The sequence below is a fragment of the Harpia harpyja genome, chromosome 14 (assembly GCF_026419915.1).
Source record: "Harpia harpyja isolate bHarHar1 chromosome 14, bHarHar1 primary haplotype, whole genome shotgun sequence".
Lineage (NCBI taxonomy): Eukaryota > Metazoa > Chordata > Aves > Accipitriformes > Accipitridae > Harpia > Harpia harpyja.
Window position 1 is genome coordinate 37,490,086 of NC_068953.1, and position 21,280 is coordinate 37,511,365.

A 21,280-nucleotide genomic window follows, 5' to 3' on the forward strand; every position below is an offset into this window, starting at 1 on the left:
CAGGGGTTACGTGAATGGGGCTTTGCTCCCTCCTGCCCCACGAGTAGGTGACCATCCCCTCCCACCCAGGCCACCACTCTGGAGGACATTTCTGGCTCCCAAAGCCAGACCACAGGTGCTGCCAGCCCGTGGCACGGCTGAGCAAAGAACACCAGGGTAAGAAAGGGCTTCAATTACTCCACACATGCAATCACACTCGACCTCTTTATTTATTTATCAAACCACTCATTTGGGCTAGCAATTAATTAAAAAAGCCGATGAACACCTTTAGCACTGGGCGCAGGGAGAGTTGGGACGATATCATCCAGTCCTTGCGGTTCTTCTTGCCGAGGAGCAGAGCAGGGTGTGTGGCAGCCTGTGGGGATGGGGAAGGGTCTGGTGACGGTCTTCACTGCTGTGGGACTGGGTGGAAAGGGTGGACTGGTGATGGTGGGCTAGAAGGGGCAATAGATACCACCACAGTGGTGGCCCCCCAAGACCTCACCTCTCCAAGGCTCGGAGAGCCCCCTTCGCTCACTCCTGTGAGCAGCTGAGTCCCGGGTGAGCCCTGCCCGTGGGCTGTGGGCAAGATCAGGATCTGAGGGCATCGGGCTGGATCCAGTGCCACCGCGCCGATTCCAGCTGTCCCCGACTGCACATCTCCCTCCAGTGCAGCAGCCCAGCCCCAGGGGCGCGGGGACCCACCTGCACGTGACCCAGTGGGGAGCTGCGGGTGTAGATGCGAGCCTGTGACAGAAGCAGCATGGGACATAGCTGGTGGCCTTCAAGCAGAGCTAGAAAACCCCATTACCCCAAGAAGAGCAATCCCACCCCAGCAACATCCTGTGGGCAACAAGAAATAGCTCCTCCGGGCTTGCCTGTACCCCTCCCACAAGTGGGGGCTAAGACCCCCCGGTTGCAGGAGAGGCTCCTGAGCACGGATGATCCAGGCCACCTTCTTAGCCATGGTCCCCTCCGTCCTGCTCACCTGCATGACGGTGAACTCCAAGGACAGCTCTTGCTGCTGGATGTCCCCAGCGGGGAGGTTGAAGAGGAAGGGCATGTTCCAGACAGGGTTGTAGCCAGTGATGGACTTGGTCTCCTTGGTGTCAATGATGTGGCCATTGTGGTAAAGGTGGATGATGACGTGGTGGCCTGGAAATGGAGACAGAGCCTTGGTGAGAGGGGCCTGCTCTGGACACACACCAGGCAGGAAGGCTGCAGGTTTGCAAGCCAGACTCCTGCACGGCATGGGCGGCCAAATTAGGGTGCCCGGGGGGCTACAGGACCTCCGCGGGGCTCTGCGGAGCTGTGGGGAGAGGACAGAGAGGTCCTCTGCATCTTGGTTGCACCTACTCCTCCCTGGTCAGGAGCAAGGACCTCCAAAGTCCACAGCTCGCATCCCTGCCCATGTCCCAGGCTTTGCATGAGCTGGGGGAGCCAGAGATGACAACAGCCAGCAGGACAGAAAGCCATATGCTATTTTCGTACCATAAACGTGTATATTTTAAGCATTTTGGGGCCATATTGGAGATATCTAGATCCTAGCTGCGCTACCTGCACTCATGTTGCTTAGGAAAGAGAAGTTCAAGAGGACATAAGACTATCTGCCAAGCAAAAGGAGGAGAAGCCATTCCCTCTGCCCACCTGGGCATCTACTCGCCCCCTGGTCCATGCTCCATGCCCTACCTGGCGTGCCCGGCATGCAGGAGAGCTGGCCCAGGTGCTCTGCCTTGCGGACCAGCACCTTGATGCGGCTGGCCAGAGCTTGGTACTGGAGGAGAAGGAAGAGCTGGCCGAGGGATTTGGGTGGGGAGGAGAGGACGCTGCAGCTCGTGTCATGGGCGCTGAGACACTGCAATGAGATGAGAGGGCAGGAGATGCCGTGAAACCTTCTCCAACCTTCTCCAGCCCCTCCAACTCAGGGATGCTTGTCTCCCACCTATGCTACGGGTGGGTCAAGAAAGGGCAAAAATGAGTCGAGAAGGTGAATTTGATGCTTACCACCACCGTAAAGGTGGTGCCAGCTCTGCATTTACCCCTTCCACCCCAGCACCCCCATCCACAGTGAAGCCCCCAAGCAGAGATGCTGCCGGTTGCTACGGTTGGTGGATATTAATTGTGAGCAGCTCATGAACCCGTACCAGAAGGGAGGACACTGCGGGGATGGGGGCCTTTGTCTCAGTGCCTTCAATCTCTCCCGCTGCCTCCCACCGGGTGATGCTTGGAGGAGGCTCTGGCTCTTGCCGTGGAATTTTAGGGCTCTGAGACCAATCAGACCTCAGCCAAAACATGAGGACAACCCCTCCTGCTGGAGACCGCTGCTGTCCTGACCTTCCTGAGCTTGGTTTTGGTGCTCGACAGCTCCCAGCTGTAGCTAGAAGACGCCTGGGGGTCCCAGGTGGCCTGAGCGCAGGGGAAGAGGACCTCTCCCACAAAGGAGTCCTTGAGGCTGCGAAACCTGGCATAGACAGCGAAGTGCAGGGTGAAGCTCCTCAGCTCCTCCAGGCTGTACCGGCCAAACCGGCACGGCTCCCGGTGGGCAGGGTGGAGGCTGCCGCGCTGCAATGCCATGCACCGGCGCACTGGGAGCTGCAGCAGCAGGTACACCTTGACGTAAGAGCCTCGACCACCCTGCAGCCCCTTGGGCATGTGGGAGACGCCAAGGACCGTCACGGTGAGCGTGGCCTCGGCCGGCGAGTAGGACAAGTCACAGTGGAGCTGGGGACGCTGCTTGAGGCTGGTGCCAGAGGGCTTCAGGGTGGGGGGTCCCGGGATGGGGTGGACCAGCGGGCTCTCCTCATTGCAGAGGAGGTTGGCTCTGGAGATGGTGCAGCAGTGTTGCCACGCTCCTGCCGGCTTTGGGGAGAAGGGGAGGCTGGGCGAGGAGGCTCTGCTGTGGAGCAAACCCCGGTGGGATGCTGGTGATCCCTCTTCCACCTGCGCACTCAGCATCTCTCCTGCCACCTCCTCGTAGTGCTGCTGGACAGGCACTGGCACCGTCCCGGCGGGCAGAGCAGGTCCCAACTCCACTGTCGCCCTCTCCCAGCCGAGGTGGGGGCCCGGGCGCCGCCAGCGCTGCCAGCACACGGCACAGCCCAGGAGGATGCTGAGGCAGAGCAGGGCCAGCCCTGTGCCAAGGAAGACCTGCGAATGCACTGGAGAGAGATGGGCACGGTTACCGTGGCGGATCTCACCGGGGCTGCACCACCATGGCTCTCCATGGGTGATGGAGCAACGGCAAAGAGCAAGACCTGGGTGCCCACCTCCCCTGCCGTGCCTGTGACCCACCCCATATCTTTGCAAGCTGGGATTGAACTGGAACATCCCAAAGCCAGAAGGTGGGAGAGCAGCCAGCAGGGCCAGGGCTGTGCTCAGCATCTGCGGGTGTGAGCAGCCTGACATCAGTCTGGCTCTGGCGAGGCTAAAACAAACCTGGCCTTGCCCTAGGGACGATAAGGGCTATGGAAAAAGTGGTTTTTTATCAGCCCCGCTGCCAGGCTGACACAGGTTGGGCACGACCGACGATTAGCTGCTTGCTTGGCAGGGGCACGAAATGGGCAGGGAGGCATTGGTGCTGCTGGAGGGGAGCGGGGGCACCTGCAAGGGGGGGATTTGGGGGTGTCCAAGCTGCATTCAAAGCGGCAGCAGTCCCGAAGGTGTTACATACCCAAGACTGGCCCCAAAAGAGGGGGAACCTCCTCTCCGAGCTGTGCCCAGAGGACCGGTGTCCTGCGGGCAATGAGCTGGGCTTTATCCCTCCTTGTGGGGCTGCCCGTGGGGTTTTGGGCTCCCCAGCAGCTGAGCAGGGTGGCATCTCTGCACATTGGTCATTTAAGGACCAGGGCACCAAACTCCTGAACATCAGGGCTGAAGTTTCCTAGGAAACTTGGGTTTCAGAGGTGGGCAACAAGCGCCGACGCAAACGTTGCTGTGCCAGTGCAAAGCCTCCCTGTGCCTGGTGCTGGCTTCGCCTCCAGCCCTGCAGTGAGGGATTATGGAGAACAGGGTCTGGACAAAACTCTGCCAGAGCCTGAGCCGGGTTCGATAAAGGGATCTTAATGTTTGAAAGAGAAAAGCAAGCGGTGTCTCACACCATGGGGCTGGGCTTTCCTACCCAGATGCTTTAATCCACACTGGGCTCTCTTTAGCCCTTTGTTATTTGTTAGGGAAGCGAGGCTGTGGCTGAGATGAGCGGTGAATGGCGGCATTTAGGGGAGGGATGGAGTGAAGGGGGTTGGGATGTGAACTTGCCTGGAGGATTATATTCCAGCCCAAACAACGGCTGCCAATGCCCACAGCCGTCCAGCCCTGGGAAGGTGAGCTGGGAGGGTTGGAGCACGGTCACCCGGGGTGTACAGACCCACACTGGTCTATAGAGCAAAGCAGGGAAGGTGTATCGGATCCCTTTGGGTGCCTGCTTTCGGGTGCTGGCTCAGCCGGGGCTGGAGGATGCTGCACAGGGACCTGCTGCACCAAGCAGCTAACAGGGCTGGAGGCTGGGAGGGCTGCAAGGCTGTCCCAGACCTCGGCGGTGAGGTTGGGGTGGCTACCACGGAGTCCCCCCTCACCTGAGACCAAGTCTCTGAGCACCCCTGGAGCCGGGGGAGACCCCCCTCTGGCCCAGCACCAGGGCCGGCACCTTCCCACCTCTGATTTTAAGGCTGCCGGTGTATAAACCTCACGGCAGTGCGCACAAAGGGTGTTTGCCCCCCCTGCCATTGCTGGAACCCACCTTACCTGCTTCGGGCATCTGGCTTTTAAGGTGAGAGGGGAGGACAGGAGAGTCCTTGAGCTGGCTCAGCTGAGCTCACATGGGTAAAAGTTGGAGCTGGGAAAAGCCAAACCCACCAGTGGGCAGGAGGGGAGGAAACGCAGGGAGAAAGGCTCTGCCTTCACCTGCCTGCTGCCTGGATAGGCTGGGATCGGAGCCCAGGCGAGGCGAGCGGCTCTGCCAGCCTGCTCTCCTCCGATAACCAGGATCCTTGGGGTGGCGGGGGGGGGCCGTAAAACACAGGCAACGGCTCTTCTCGCACAGCGTGGAGCGAAATCAGCAGACACCCCAACAGACAGCCAAATTTAGTGGCTTGGGCGCTGCGCGAGCGCCCATCAGCAAGCGTGCTAGCCCATCCTCTGCAGAGAGGCAGCGGGGATGCTCAAAGCAGACACAACTTGCTGGTTTACAGCATCCCACCCCGTCCACAGGGCACGGCGAGGGAGCCCAAGGTGGATCTGAGCGTGGGGAGACCGTGTCACCGCGTGCCGCAGCCCCGGCACAGCCACCGCTGTTGGATGGGTGTTTCACAGCTGTGTGTGGGTCTGCCCTGCAGCCAGATGCTGATGGAGGGACAGGCGGGCAGTGTGGAAGTGGGAAGGGAGAGGTTTCCAACTCCGTGGTGTGGGGATGCTGGGAATGGGGCAAGTTCGGTGGGAGGATGGGGAAGGTCACGTGCTGGGCCCCATCCCAGCACCCAGCCGCCACAGACGGGCTGCCGGCCAAAACAAACCCAGACACCGAGGCATCGGAAACGTGGGTACGAAAAGGGCTGGAAACCAGTTCCTCTCCAACTGCCGAACTGGTTCGATAACTGGAAAAACAACATCAGGTGCTGTGTAAATAGCAAAACTGTTGGGAAGCATTAAATGTCCTTTTTGTGCAGAGGAGGCAGTGACGCAGGAGGGATTTGGGAGAGCAGCTCCTGCCCCAGCCTGGCCCTCGCGGAGCTGGGTAAGGGACACAGGCAGGCACAGCTGCAGGTGTGAGCCCTTCAGCAACACCTGGGAAAGGAGATCCAGCGTAACACATCTGTTCAATGTCTGTTCTCCCACAGAGCTGTGCAGAGGGGGTTTCCCAGCCGGGATCCAACCTGGAAACCTGATCGTTTCACCCCACAGGTATCCAGCTCGTTTCTAGCCACCACTCCAAAACTGTATCACGCCAGATAAAGTTTACAGCCCAGGTGTCCCCACAAACTGGGAGCATAGAGACCTGCCAGGACACAGACCTCACCTAGGCTGACCCAGCCTCTGGGAATACTTTCCTGGGATGAAGAAGGGGCTGGGAAATCCTTAACTCACACTTGAGTGAAACAGCGTGGCCACAAATCAGGCTTGCGGGGTCACCATGTGAAGAGGTAGAAGTTTATTGGAATATAAACATTCAGATAACGTGTAAGATAGAAAAAACCCAACAACAACATATACAGACACTTGTTGGAAGGAGACGTTGAGGTATTTATCCACCGCCTAGGCTATCACATTTCTTTTTTTTATTTATTTATTTTATTTTTTTTTAAATAGGTAAGAAAACTAGTAGCAAGGCTGCTGCAGCTGTTTGGTGAAAACATCTGATCTGAATCCGTTTGGAGAACACACACGCACGCAGCGGCCAAAAGGACTTGGTGTGACACGTTCACATTCACTTTGGGAGCCAAGCAGGCACGCAGCCTCCCCCTCACCTCTTCCCCCTTTCCCAGCTCACAAACTTTGTTCGATCCCGCCATAAACTGGGATCTGCTGGAAGAGGACAAGCAGGTTTGGGTTTGTTTTGTGGTTGTTTTTTTTTTTTCCTCCAGCTGGGCGTCAAACCCAGCTGGCAAATCTCCCCCAAAACAGAAGCATCAAGGCTGCACAGAAGCAAGCTGGGGGCTTTTTTTTTTTTTTTGGCTGCTCACTGCAAAACCTTCGCTGGTCTGGAGTTGAAAGAGAATTAGCCACACTGCAAAGCGGAGCACTTCACGCGAGGAACAGTCCTACCCGCAGTATCAAAACCCCTGAGTACTATACAATCGAACACGGTCGAGTGAAATGAAGCGGAGCCAGGGAGAGGGGGAGCAATCCACCATCCTTGCTCAGCCTTCCCCGGCTCCTGGCTCCTCCGCCCCATCTCTGCTGCTGGTTTCCATAACCCTGTCCCCAAAGCCTGGCAGCTCAGCAGGAGATCTGGAGCTCAGCGAAACATGCATTAAGCCAACTGCCAGTATCAAAGCCAGGCTGAGGGAAAGGGTTACTCTTCACAGTCTGAATGGCTGGTCCTCATCATTGTGTACTGAGAAAGGACCAGTTTATTGTTGCAGCTTATTTTTACTGAGGTATCTGTTACGCATCCCAACTTGATTCTTTCCCTGAATTGGATACAAAACAATCTGTTAGTCCCTGTCTATTTCCAGTCTAGTTGTGTAAAGCTTATAAACATTAATACTCTAGTAGTGTCAAAGCTGTTTAGCAGTTCAGTGATTCGAGTGCCTTTCTGTGCAAGAAAACACAATGTTAGCATGTGATACATAAGCAAAACCACCCATTACTAACCTCTGCTCCCCAGGACCAGAGAAGAAAGCATAAGGAAAAGCAGAAAGTGCCCCAGTCCCACTTGTAGGAAACAGCCCCGAAGCCCACCCCCCTAAAAAAAACCCAAAACAAAAACCCCAACCGAAAGAAAACAAAAAAGGGAAAAAACCCAATCTGAATGAGCCCCAGAGTCTGGAAAATCCTCTCCGAGCCTGCGAGGATGAAATGCTGTGGAGGCCTGCAGGATCTGCCAAGCAAAAGCCCTGAAGCCAAAGAGCAGCTCGGCCTCCCGTGCCCGGCGGGTGGTCATTACTCTAGCTAAAAGCAGCCGGAGATGGGACATCTCGGAGCAGCATCTATCTCAGGACATGTGCACTCTGACCCACTTTCCTGCTTCCTCCCACCAAGTCCTCACGCTGTCGGGTAGCAGGATAACTCAAGTCATAGTGTATAAACTAATTGTATAGAGAGCACAGAGGCTCTTGCAATTCGGAGGTCCCGCCTGTGGTTTACACAAGCACTCAGCTCTCAAGGACGGAGCAGCAGCCCAGCCGAGCAGTGCTTGGGAATTACAACGGAGAACCTGATATTTGAGAGTTTAAAGGAAGGATTATTTGTTTCGTTTTCTATGTACATTTTTAAGTCCAATCCTCGGGCTGCTGACAGGGCTTTTCCTGTGGTGGTATCTGGCCTGGTGTTTTTTAAAGCCATGCTCTTTTCAGTAGTATAAAATAAACAGCTTCTGGGAGCAGGACAACCTGGGAGCACAGGGACCGTGCCATGGCTAACAGAGGTACTGCAGGAGGGCATCTCCCCTGGACCTGTAAAGTCTCACAGAACACTAAGACAGGCTCAAGTCCTCACAGCTCAGCTCTTCTAGGCTAAGCTTGGGCTCAGCAGTGCAGGCAGGCACAGCCTGTAACAGCAACAGTGCCTTGAGCCTCCCGTCCTGCACAGAGCTAAATGCTCCCAACAGCTCTGCTCACCCACAGGAGCAGTTAAAAGGTGACCTTCTCTTCTCATACTGGAATGACACATGACAACTCGCCCACCACACTTGGGGAAACTTGATTTTTAGCAGGCTGAACCTCTGGAGTTATAACATGGTTTTCACTTAGATCATAATACATCTACTAGCTCAGATGGTTGTTACAGAGGCACTTACGTACAGGTGAAAAACTAGAGTAACTTCTTATTTTGGTGCCTCTCTCGAAGGCTACCCAACATGGCTTAGTCTTGTAGTGTAGACAGGATTAGCTGTGTCTGGGATAACAAAGTCCCAGCACAGCTGAGGAGGTGGTTGGCTGCAGCACCACAAGACCAAGCTGTGCTTTCAGGTGCCAGAAACCACCTTCCTGCAAGAGGCTTGGCCAATCTGTAGTGTAAGTAGTGCTGTCATCTCCCAGCTGCACTAAGCAGCTTTGCTAAAGGTAAGCACAGATCCTGGAGCTTGGAAAAATAACAGGGACTTTGGCGACACCTTCGCGTCCAACGTGAAAGACAGATCTTCTAAGTAAGCAGTCGCTCTTGCCCTCTTTTCCTACCTCTACCTGCCCTCCTGTGTCACGCACATGTCCTGGGACAATGCTGTTCAGCTTGTCTCCTGCTGGCCTAAAGGACAGGGAAGCCACTGCTGCTCCTTTGCTCAGCCTTTTTTTTTTTTCTTTCTGTCTTTGGTGATACAATTAAAAATAAAAAAAATAAACACAATGTCAGCAAAACCACATATAAAAAACAAGCGATAAGATATGCCAATACTTCCTGAAGAGGTTAAAAAAACCCAACCCAAAACAAACAAAAAAACCCCAACAACAAGTACATATCTGAGGTATTTCATCTGCTCAAAAAAACCTGACTTGGGCCTGAAGGATAGGAAGGACGTCACCAGGGCAGGATGGATGGTGCTTGGACCTGATCTCCAGGCTCGGGAAAGCATGTGTGGGAAAGGCCAGAAGAAGAGAGGGGACAGAATGAGGCCACCTGAGCAGGAGCCGACTTCATGGAGTCCCTAAGTCAGCTTGGTTGGCTCCAGACACGGGAGAGCCAGGGCCAGCCTTTGCTTGCTTTCAACTGGAGGTTTGAGGGGAAAGGGCAAGGAAGGGCTTGATTTCCTTTCCTCTGCTTCCACCCAGGAGAGCAAAAGGTCTTACTCAACTGAGAGCTGCTTTCTTTTCGCTCATGTACAATTTGAAGGGGACCGGGCTTCTGTAGGCTTGTTCAGAGACCAACGAAACGACGTGTGTGTAACATTAACCGCAATGCCTACGCATGCACCACAGCCCCACTGAATTAGATTTCAAATATCACCTTCTATTTTCTCAGCCTACGGATGTGGAGAGCTTCCAGGGGCTATTGAAAGACACCTTATGAGAAGGAAGTCGCTCCAGGAAGCCTAATGACAGCCCGTTTGTGTCAAGGGGGCAGAGGATCAAAGCAGCAAGCCACAATAAGTTCAGGCTGTCAGGGTAAATGTCAGTGGGATGAGTTCCTCAAGGGGAGAGAGACAAGGTGGAGGGCATTTAAAACTTGGCTGAAAGCCTGAAGGCAACAGTAGGGAAGAGGCCAGCACCAGCCAGGAGAACGAAGCAGCTGATCGAGAGGTTTTTAATGTGTCTATGGGTCAAACATAGCAGTGAGAAAGTCCTTCCCCTCTTGCCAAGACCTCGGAGAGGGGGAAGGAGGCTCACAAGCCAAGAGCATGTGTTCTACAGGAGGACATACGAACACCAGACCACGACAGAGCCTGAAGAAGAAAAGCGAGGGAGCTTGCCTGCTCTGCAGCCGCCTGGCCTTCTGCAGCATAAGCCATGGGAGGACAGGGGCAAGGCACCCCGCCGGCTCTTAGGATTGTCAATACACGGAGTTGTTTTGTGGGAAGAGTCCTTGTGGCTACTGGTTCGAGGAGAACCAAGTTTCCCCGCCCCAACTCCAGCTCTTTCCACCTGCCTTGGTGACGTCTCAGCCATCTCTCAACCCGCAGCTCCTAGAGACGATCCCTGATTGAAAAACGCCAGGCATGCCCCCCCCTCCATGTCCCACCCCCCAACAGGAACACAGCAAACCCTGGGAGGAGGAGGAAAAAAACAAAAAGCAAAAGGGAGGAAGAAAGGGGGAGAACAAAGAAAAAGGCTGGACAAACAGACGATGAAGAAAAACTCGCTGGCATGGAAAGGTTTCAGCATCATCATCATCTTGCTGTTGGCCAACCACAAAAGCAGGTTCCTTGAGATGAGGTAATCTGTGCGACTCCTTCCCGGCTCGCTCCCTGCTGAGAGCAGAGAGGAAGAGCTGCCAGAGGCCAGTGTGAGAGACAGCAGGCTCGGCCGTCCATCAGAGAGACCAGCTGGTGGAGGGCTCTGCACTGGGGGTTCCCCGGGATGAGGTAGGGCTGGGAGAGCAGTGGGAGCTGCTGCTGCTGCTGCAGGAACTTTGGGTGCTGGAGCCTGCAATGAGATGGACGACTGGCTTCTGGGCAAAGAGCACTCCTGCAAGGCAGAGAGAGGTAAAGAAAAGGGTTACTGGGACTATGGGGTGGCACGGCTGACAAGGATACGGTACAGAGCAAAGGGCAGTCTATCCAACCCCAAAGATCGCATCCCAACAGAAAGAGGCTCAGCGCAAGACAAGAGGGCTTGGAGGCAGATCAGAGGGTCAATGGTGACCAGGATACAGAATGGATCCCCCGGGACTTGTTCTGTCACAGGGATGTTGTGCTTACAGAAGACAAAAATCCCAAGTAGCTTCAACACTTTTGGAGGAGAGAAACAACTTTCATGGCACTGCAGTGCCAGGCCTCCCACTTGGGCTTTGTGCAAACATGCGTGTGTGTGACCTGCAGAAGTGAAACGGCTTGAGCGCCCTACAGGGGACAACAATTCGTGGTTCCCGGGATTGCGTGAAGAAAAGCTGAGTAAAGCCACTCCTCAGCAGAAGAGGGATAATACTTCCTATTAACACTTCTATAGAAGTCCCTTCCCTTAGATTTAAAAAATACTAACTACCACCACCAAAAGGAAAGGGCATTCATCTTGACTGCCTAGGACCAAAAAAAAAAGAGAACAGAAATCATCTCCTGCTGAGCTTCCTAAGCCAGACAGGTTGTGTGTGTTGTACTTTGGCAAAGACCAGCCCCTGGAAGCACACCACCCTCTCCACGTCCTACTCTGCACCACCATCCTGGCTCTCTACCCATCCCCAGGAGCGGTTCTTTCTCACCAGCATAAATTGTGCCGTTAATCTCCACCGACATGTTAATACTCCCAATGCCGTTAGGTGACAAATTCAGTGCTGCCGCCGCCGCTGAGTCAGGTTTATCTTCTTTCAAGAAAGAAGAGATGCAGAGTTAGAGAGTAACTGTCCCGTTCCCTGCACTATCCACCGATGATCAAAGCTGTACACAGCCCTCCTTTTGTCTCCTCTTTGGTGAGGAAATCCCCACACGATGTCCACTTCCAGTCCTATTACAAGTCTCCAAAGGTGTTTAAGTGCTTCAGTGTGAACTCAGGATGGGCTGGGAGCCTACTGGCATTTGCAAATCTCTCCCCGACTCACACGCTGGATGGCCAAATTAACATCCCCTCCAAAGAAAAAGCTGCCAGCACATGAGACAAGACCACATTTAAATTGGCTGGATTGTGGCTGTGTTTGCAGCAGACTGGGAGCATACACACAGTCCTCTACCCCTTTGCTGGGGGGTGGCAGTTTCTCGAGGAGCTGGTGTGACTCCCTGTGCAGGGCTCAGACTGCAGCAGCTCCAGCAGCCGCTGGAGGGAGGGGACTACTCACAGCAGCAAGGACTCAAACCCAGGAACACTATGCTTGGCTACCCCTACAGCGCATGTGAAATCTGTTTTTCTTGGTTTTTTTCCCCGTCCTCAGCCTGGGGAGTCCTTTCTAAGCCGTGATGGGCAGCTCTGGAAGCGTCAGTGCAGAGCAGGGGTTCAATTGGCACTGACATTTAAGGGGAGCTGAACGTCAAACTCTCCCGGGCGCTTCGGAACCTCCAACCTAAGCAACCCATAACTGTGAGCCTGGGTTGCAGGATTGCTTCTCTGCGCTCACGAATGCAACGCTTACAGTTTGCACAGCCGTATCATGGTTACCAGCCGACCCGATGTTGGTTTTGGGGCATTGGGCTATTAAAACGGAGAGAGATTATGCAGACAGTCTGCTCAGGCTCTGACATTGCATATAAAATGCATGTTTTTAGCTCCTTTCAAGTCTGCTAGGACAGCAAATCCACTGTCTCTGTAAAGAATGCTAAGGACGTTGTTAGCATTTAACCTAAATGTTGCTATCAAGCTGTGATAAGCTCATGCGGTGCTTTTCAACAGCGCCTCTCAAAACACTTTACAAAGCACAATATTTTTATTTTGTAATTGGGAAAATTAGGGCACGAAAGACAGGATAGACTTGCCCACAGTCAGCTATCAAAGGTGGGAATAGTATCATTGAATCCTCAGCCCTCAGCCTGTTACTATTTATAGAGACTAAAATTGTTCCTAGCATTTTGATTTAGGAAGTTCAGGGTGGAGAGAAAAAAAATAAGTGAGATGGGAGGGAATGAACATTACTTGATAAAATTTGTATTCCCTTTCACTCACTATTTTCGTTTTTGTTTTGTTTTTATGTAAATGTACAGTTTAGGTGGATGCACAGCTGCCAGGAACCATGATGTGAAGTCCTGATCCCATTTAACTCTGCAGGAAGCTGCTACTGCTTCAAAGAGGAACCTGCTTTGACCCTTTGCCATGTATATTTCTGGCAAAGCATCTCAATAAAGCATTTACCAGCACTCCTAGCAAAGGCCTCAAGAACAACTCTTCCCTTTCTTCTAAGCTGTGCCAAACTTGCCTGGCCTTGTGCCTACATCCAAATGTACAATTAATAAGGGGTCTGAGACCTTTAATTTTGATGGATCAAAAGGTTTGGAGGAAGCAGCTGTTGGGACTGAAATTTTCTGAGGCTTTGCTCTCCAGTGAAGTGCAGCCCGCGGGACAGGTAAGGGAGCTACAGCACTTAATCAGCTTTTGAAGCCACTACATAACAGTATTGATTCTGACAATGTGACCTTTACAGGGTGACTCCCCTTTTACAAAGCATTTCAGGAGTGCATTTCCCAGGCCATGAATGCTGCTTATATGTGACCTTCTAACCCAGCCTTGCCAGGAGTTCTTTGCCTGGAGGCTGTGCATAGGGTTGCAGCAGATGTTGGTAGAAATCACCTGACTTGCTAAAAGCCCTGTGATGCGTAGGTCCCTCTGCAGATACACAGGTCTTTGTGGCCGGCCTCCTCATCACACCTGACAAAGGATTCCTAAAAGCTGGGCATCTCTCTCCCCCATCTCCTGCAGTCTGCTACCCATATGGAAAAAGCTGTTACCTCCACGATCAATTAAAAGGGTTCCTCACCAGGAAAGGACAGAAAATCATTCCCTGCAGCACAATGCTGGCATGAGGCTCAGAGCAGGGCAGGGGAAAGCTGAGCATCTGGCACATGATGGGCTTCCCCTCCGAAAGTCATCTTATGGACTGCAGAATCACAGGACTGCCTATGGCTAGGCTAAACCATGCTCTCGGATCTGAAGTATACACCAGGTATTAAACAGGAGGGGGTCAGATATGTGGCCCAAAGCGATTTCAGCCAACCCATATGCTTCCCGTGAAGGAAGGAGCATACTTACAGCATGCAACAGAGCACCGCTGCAAGGACAACTGAGCTAGCATCAACTGAAAGTGGCAATTCCCCACTGCGCAAGTTCTGCGGAGACATAACAGCTTGAGTCCTGAAGCAATCTCACTGTGATCAACACAGGAGGTCATAAGCTCAGAGTAAGGGTCTTGTTGTATGGGTCAGGTGGGTTTTATCAGCTTAGATGCAGAGCTTTCTGAACACAGCTAGGGTGCTTCTGAATTCAGGCTGGATTCAGATGATACTGGATTATGCATCAACAAGAATAGAATAAAAACAGCAGCAGTAAATAAAACCTAACAAAACATTGCTACAGTTTAGCTTTGCAGCTATTGTGCTCCATTTTAACAGCTTCTTGACAGTAACCTCTGCCTGGTACCCAGAGAGATAATCAAAGCTGTGTGTAAAGAGGCGTTTGACATCCTAGATTGGGAGCAGTTCCCTCCCTGCTGCAGTCTGCAAAGACCTTTTGTGTATCTAGAGGTGCTGCTTACCCTTGCCATTGATTTTGATCTTCATGGGGATCTGCCGCGCCATGCTGAACAGGTTGCGCTGAAGAGCCTGCTGGACAAGCCGCTGCTCCTCCTCTGTCATCCGTGAGACCTTCTTCTCCGGAGGCTCTCCTGACTCCAGTCTCTCTCTCAGCTGCTCTAGGGTGGCTGTTCTTGCTGCCACAGTTGCCTGCTGGCTAGCCAAGGTCACTGGCACAGCAATACGATTTGGCATAGACACAGTCAAGGGCACACCATCACCTAGAAGATGAAAGAGTCACTTAGTCCCTCCCAGAGCCCTTCCTAAAGTGAGCATGCAAAAGTTTAAACCACAGGCAGAATATTCTGCAAACCCAGAGCCACCCAAGTCCCACTACTTTCAAGTACAAAGTAGTCTGGGTGGGCAAAATGGAAAATAACTGTGTTTCAGTGCCAGCACCTCTTAATTCAGCCACCCTCTTCGCTGCAAGTAAAAGTAGCTGACCTTTTCTGACAGCTGCTGCTGGAGACACCCGAGGATTGCTGGTCCCACTGCCCGGTGCGACGCCAATGATGGGGAAGCGGATCTTTGGGGGAGACAGGAGGGAAGGAGGCCCCGTGGTGGTGGGCGAGTAGCTGAACAAAGAGGAGCTGTAGCTGGGCCGCCTGCCTTCCCGCCTGTTGCCGTCGATTGCAGCCTGAAGCTCAGCAGGAGAACTGAGGGATTTCTTCTCGCATTCATAGGCATATAGGTACTTCATGTACCTGGGAGAGAGGCGAGCACAGGGAAACTCAAGTAGGTTTCTCAAAAGAACATGGAATTATAGGCCACAGCAACAAGCATTGCATTCAGAAAGACTTTCAGACTGAGGTCCTCTGCAGATCTGGAGTCTTTGTCTGCATATCATGACCACTGCTGCGCTCGGTTTAATAAGCATTGAGCAGTTTGGGTGTGAAGCACAGCTCTCAAAGAAACTTCGAATTTACTCAGTGTTTACAGGGAAGCACATAGGTACATACTACTACACCCACAAGGGCAGAAAAGAATCATCCAGGATTCCTTTACAACGGAGACACCATCTAAAATTAGTAAGAATTAAGATCTTGGACCGTAACCCTTAGTGCAAGGAAGGAAGTTTGAGGAATTACCCTTGCTCAAGTCATTTGTATTGGGCAGCACCAAACCTTACTGCTTTTGCTGAATTCTGGCACACACGTTCACAGGAGACAGCCTATTTGCACCAAAGGCTGTAGAAATGGCAAGGAGCTTCCCTCTCTGGGACTCAGGGGCTCTAATAACTTCCAAGAAAACCGAGTCTGCAGAAGAGCTGGGTGTGGACTCCCAGACCCCAGGCTTCGAGTCACTAAAGCACAGCTTTGCCCTGTTGCTTAAATTTTACAGCAGGTTTACTTTCACCATTCTTTTTCCTCTGCTTATTCTACTTTTTCCTTTTTTTTTTCTTGGCTAACAATGTGGGGTACTGCAGGTCAGAAAACCAATCCTCACAGTAAGTAGGTGCTAAGTGCAACTTTCCACAACTTAGTGGTGACAACAGACTGACACCAGTGATCAAGTTCATACTTGATGCCTACAAATCAGGAGGCCTCCCTCCTTCCTCCCTGTGCCAAGTGCTCTTCAGAGACAGAGCAAGACCCTCCTTGCCCCGAGGAGTTTAAGCTCCAAAGAGGCAAGAAAGGCACAGGATGGATGGAGGCGCAGAGCACAGCGAACAAGTAGATGGCATATTAGTGCTGGGACTGTAGTGATGGAAGGGGAATGAGTTCAGGAAGAATCACTGCTAAGAAAAATGAGAGCAGAAGGAATCGAAAGGAAAAACTGCAAGCCTTGGGTGAGAGGGATAAATAGAGCAATTTATCAGCTCCTCCCTGGCCACAGAGTAGAATTTAGTCTTCCAATTTTTCCACCCCAGTCCCTGCTTTGCACTCCCCAATCCCCACTCTGTGTTCACATCCATGCTGTTAGACCTTCTGGACTCACTGGGTTCGAAGCGTAAATGCGGCACTGGTGATGGAGGTGGGCAGATTAAGGCCTTTGGTGATCTCTCGCCAGATCTTCTTGTTGATGATTTCCACCAGCCCTCCTTTCTCAGTCACCAGCTTGTAGAGCATGTAGAGATCCAGGATCTGCTTTGCCATGATGGGGATCCGATTGATGGGAGTTCCTGCAGGGAAACAGCAGGGAAGGAAACATGGAGTCAGAGAGAAAATGAGGCCAAGAAAACTGGCAGGTTGGGGCTATTGATCTTCTCTCTAATAGGAAATTCAGGCAACTCTATTTGTAGCCTGACTTGAGGCCTCTCGATGGGTGAGTAAATGAGCCAGAGAAGTGTAGCTACATGGCACGTCTTTTTCATGAAAAATCCTTTCCTGTAGGCAAAAGCAATTATCAGGCAAATAATAACCTGCAGCTAAGAGCAACTTCTAAAATAGAAAGACGGGAAGTAGGGACCATTCAGACCTAGGGGTGAGGGAGCAGCACAGGGGAATCATTTTTTATGAGCTCCTAGGGCAGTCTCAGATAAAAATCTGTATTGCTTGTGCTCACGAAGGGGCTGAGCAGCCAGGCAACTCAAGCTACTTGTACATTGGGATTTGGCTCCCTCACTCCCCAGGACCCGCCATCCTGTATTGCTTGGGAACAGTGATAGAAAAGGGCACACGACACTTGAGAGCACCTCCCTCCCCCACGTACATTTACCTCTGTCCTCCCTCGCAAGCACACGCATAACGTTTTGCTACAGCTTCTGCTCTCACAAGGCGTTTTCACCCTCCCACTCCTTTTCCCTGAACGCGCTCCTGAATGACACACCAATGAGGCCACACGCGTACCTTGGTAGCAACCGCAACGCAGCTGCTGGAGCAGGAACTTGTTGCGAGAAAGCTAGAGAAATTGCGTGGATGGTGGAGGTGAACAAATGAGCAGTGTAACGGAGCATCAGGGTGCCTGACTGCAGACACACTGCAAAGCCAGGCATCCTCACGGCTGCTGTGAGAAGCACCAGGCATCCAAATGCTTTTTGGAGCCCAAAAGAAGGTCTTGCTCTATCCTTGCGAGGATAGACAGGGCAGACAGGGAAACAGCTCTATCCTTCCTGTTCAGTTTTGTCATCCTGTGGGTTAACAGAAGTAAGAAAATCTGATTTTTTTAACCTGATAGTGCCCTTTTAGCAGCACCTTAAAGTGATAAAGCGTGCAGGGTTTAAAAAGGTCAAACTAATGAGATTTAGGCAAGGAGAGGAAGAGGGGGAAAAATGCTGATGTAGCAAATCTTTTATTTTGCATAGGAAATACTGTCCTGGATCAAAGAGCCATCCATCTGAGGTCAGTATCCTGTCTACCACAATGGTCAGCACCAGCCTTTACAGGAAAGCCTGCGAAGCGCTGCAATGGACAATTATGGAATACCCAACCCACAGGGGAGACTTCTGCCACTGCTCATCAGCCAGCGATTCGGTTAATGCCCCGAAGCAGAGCAGTTTATGGCCCTTATAAATGGGTTTTATTCTGTTTAGTGAAAAGGAGTGCAGCTCAGCTCTGCAGATGTCCTCATTATACATGTAAGTGTCATTTTTTTTTTCTCTTTTCTTTTTGAAGCCTGTTATGCATTAGCTCATGGTACCAATTCCCACAGGTTAATGAGATGTTGGATAGAGAAAGTAAACTTTTTCAGCTTTAAAAGGGCCGTCTTCAAGTTCACCAAGTTACTAACTCTTAAACTGTAACAAAACATAACGAGCAACCTGATCAGGCTTCGTCTCCATGCTCCGTCATTTTATATCTATCATATCCTCTTTTCCTTGCCTTCTCTAAACAACCCCTTCCCTGTCCACAACAGAAAAGTCCACAAAGCAGTAATTTCATAAACTGCATCAGATCCTCTTCCTGCATTTCAGAGATGACACTTCCCTCAGGGAGCAGAGATAGAGATGTTTCCAAACTGTTTAAATGCACTGCGGCTCCATCCATCCCAGCTGGCTGCCCCAAGCCAGGAGCCAGTCCCTCCCAAAAGGGCAGCCTGTGTAAATGCAATCCTCAATTTGCTTTGGTTTTTCCTCAGCCACCATTTTGTCTCCGTGTGTTATTGCAAAGATTAAGAGCACACTAACAGCGTCATTTCAGTCACACAGAGGGCTGGGAGTGATCATGTTACCAGCCTTAAGTTATCATTCATCAGCTGAGCCACAGTAACCGGAGTCACACCCAGCCAGCTCCAAATGAAAAGCAGGCAAATATTTCTCTCAGAGGTTTCTAGGAAGAGCCAGGGGTGGGTTTTTTCCACCCCAAAATGCCCCTTCATTAACAGTTCAGCATTTCTGCCCCAGCAGCAAGGAAAGCCGGGGTGTCCTAAGTGGCACTGCATTGCCAGCAAAGCCGTTAGTACACTGGGGCAGGATCAAAACCTTCTTCCCCATTCCTCCAGCAACCCCGCGCCATGCAAAGCCACCCACTTTTCCCCAATCCAATTTAGGGAATAGCATTAACTTGTCCAGAAGGGACTTTCATCCAGCTCTCCTTGGACAGTGACCAGATGGAGAGTGAAAGGGAAGGGCATGGATAAGGCTCCTCAGGCAAACAAGCTGCTAATACAGAAGTATAAGGAAATACCTACTTTTTAATATACTGCATTTATCCTAAACACAGTTTTACTCTTCTATAGATTCTCCCGTCTCAGCATTTGAAAAGGTACACAAGTATATTTATCCAAATACTCCATGGAAAGGGACAAACATTATCTGCATCAGTGGGAAATAAAGGCTTAAATATATTTCCAGAGAGCCTGCTCATAGCTGGAGTAGAAACAGCAATCAGATCTGACCTCCCTGCCTCACGTTACTAACCCTTTGACACCTTCCCTTCCTGAAGTTTGCTTTTAAACAAGACCCGCAGACCAAAGTGCCCTGAAATTTAATTTGTGGCTTTACAAACTAAGCGAAAACCTATAGCTTCCCGCCCCCAATAAAATTTCTTTACATGGGCTGAGAAACTTTAGAGCAGGGACAAAACTACTTCCATCCTTCTACCACTTGAGCATGGAGATGCAATCATTTTCCTGCCACACTTTCTCACAGTACCACTCCAAGTAACATCCCCCAGAGCTAGCAAAGGGTTATTTGGGTTTTGGAGCTGGTATATTAACTGGACTTTTCAGAGCAAGACAGGGCTCTGCATGTTTCATAGGATCTGACTGCAAAAGAGCTGAGAAGCACGGAAAGGCTGCTCTCACAGCCCTCTCCTCCCCCAGCCCCTCTCCAAGGAAAGGCAAGGCGATAAAGTCTTTATTGGAAACTCCCAGCACTCAAACAGGAAAGGCTGAAAAACGAGTATCATGGGACGATTGGATGCTGAAGCCGAGCGGATCCTTTCACAGGCGGCTGCAAGGCTTGTCAGGGGCCATGATGGATTACTGTCATCTGGCAGCATCAGGATTAATGATCTGGAGGTCAGAGGGGAGAATTCCAGAGGGAAAGGTCAGCAGCCGGGGGCACAGCATAAGACTTGTTGCCTTTTGATGGCAAACTCATTTTACTGTACTTTCAAGCCTCTCTATTCTGCCGGCTCTCTGAAATGCTGTAGGTACTGTGCTTGCAAAGAGCCAGAAGCCTTGCCCGACTCGAGAAGAGGTCGAGGAAGAGGACTGGCTCCTCTCCTAGTTTTCTCAGTAAACGACTTTTCTTCCTTTTAGTATAACCCCAGCTATGTAAGTACAAGACATTTCTGCAAGGAATTAGCCAAAGGGGGGCACACAAGGAGTCTGTTTCCACTGCAAAAGGGATGATGCGTACTTGATGAGCATTGGAGACCTCAGGAAGACAAACTCTAGGTCAGGCAAACTCTGGAAGGAGAAAGAAGAATCATCCATCCTACAGCCCATGGGCTCCCGGTTTTCTGAAGGGAAAGACCACTGTAACTACAATTCAGATTTCTGGAATAAAGAGTTCATCCCTGGAGGAAGCCTGACTGTAGCTATAAACATCTCTGTCCTTCAAGGGAAATAAGCAGCCCCCCCTGCCAAGCTGTTTCACCCCATTCAAAAGCCTCTTGTGTTTCAGGCAGACGTAACAGAAGCCTAAAGGGCTTATATGGATAGGCTTGAATGTCCCCTGCGCTGCAAAGGAAGGAGCAACTGATTTTCATCCTTCAAGAATAATTTAAGAAGGGACTGAGGAACCTGTAAACTCCAGATAATCTTTGAATGACTGTTTTTACATCTATTGGCAATAAACCTGTATCTGGGGAAAGGGCATTAGCCGAGCCATCAGCACACGCAGGCTCCGCTCCCCTGCAACAACAGCCACTCTCTCGGTGCTGGGGCTCAGCCTTTCCATTTCTTGAAAGGAAACTAAGCTTTGGACCAAGATATTCCTCACCCATCCAAGCATGCTGCTCAAGGTGGTTTTTTTTCCTGTTCTTCATCCTATCTTGGCCAGACTTCAGTCAGATCTAAATCTGAAGATGCAGACTGATGTTAAACAAGGAAAACTGCCCCTAAGAATGTTCTTAACCAAATTAGAGAAAATAGTCCCCTCTCATTTTGCAGGGATCTGCTTGGCTTTGGGAGTCCTCCATGATGGAGAGCCCCTGCCAAGGGCTGCTTTCTCCACTCCTCATGCTGAGCCATGCCCACTGCAGGGAGTTCCCCACCATCAAGCAGTCTAAGCCATGACTTGTCCTGCATGCGAGAGACAAAGAGCAGTTAATTATACCCAGCCTGGAGCACTACTTATTCAATCACCTCCCATTTTTTTCCCCATCCTATTCACTTTCAGAAGTGTCCACTTTTTAGTAAGGAACAAAGGAGGTGATAATCCCAAATATTTATTCTGCAGAGCAA

The 21,280-nt window shown here is 51.4% G+C and overlaps 2 protein-coding genes across 7 annotated transcripts in view; both read right to left on the minus strand.

The window, feature by feature from the left end:
* Window positions 1-201: 201 nt before the first annotated feature.
* On the minus strand, window positions 202-4,826 carry LOC128151111 (synaptotagmin-4-like). The gene is made up of 5 exons (XM_052808171.1): window positions 4,720-4,826; window positions 2,314-3,137; window positions 1,669-1,834; window positions 968-1,134; window positions 202-726 (listed from the first exon to the last, which is right to left on the minus strand). Exons 1-5 carry the CDS (start codon window positions 4,730-4,732, stop codon window positions 571-573), a joined length of 1,326 nt encoding a protein of 441 aa, XP_052664131.1. The 5' UTR covers window positions 4,733-4,826; the 3' UTR covers window positions 202-570.
* A 1,263-nt stretch (window positions 4,827-6,089) lies between these two features.
* Window positions 6,090-21,280, minus strand: part of ARID3B (AT-rich interaction domain 3B) — a 37,187-nt gene continuing 21,996 nt past the window's right edge. For 5 of the 6 annotated variants that reach the window (XM_052807738.1, XM_052807736.1, XM_052807735.1 and 2 more), the window contains 5 exons: window positions 16,427-16,610; window positions 14,933-15,192; window positions 14,452-14,709; window positions 11,482-11,583; window positions 6,090-10,751 (listed from right to left, as the gene is read on the minus strand). In XM_052807738.1, coding sequence (XP_052663698.1) covers window positions 10,597-10,751; window positions 11,482-11,583; window positions 14,452-14,709; window positions 14,933-15,192; window positions 16,427-16,610 — 959 coding nt within the window. In that variant the 3' untranslated portion in view covers window positions 6,090-10,596. The remainder of the gene's footprint in view (window positions 10,752-11,481; window positions 11,584-14,451; window positions 14,710-14,932; window positions 15,193-16,426; window positions 16,611-21,280) is intronic. The other variant, XM_052807741.1, reaches the window with a different exon arrangement.

Excerpts from the sequence above, each read along its gene's own strand:
- LOC128151111 (XM_052808171.1), bottom strand. Across the intron at positions 1,835-2,313 it reads CCAAAACCAAGCTCAGGAAG|TGTCTCAGCGCCCATGACAC; the intron begins GTCAGGACAGCA and ends ATCTCATTGCAG. Across the intron at positions 1,135-1,668 it reads CTGCATGCCGGGCACGCCAG|GCCACCACGTCATCATCCAC; the intron begins GTAGGGCATGGA and ends CTCCATTTCCAG.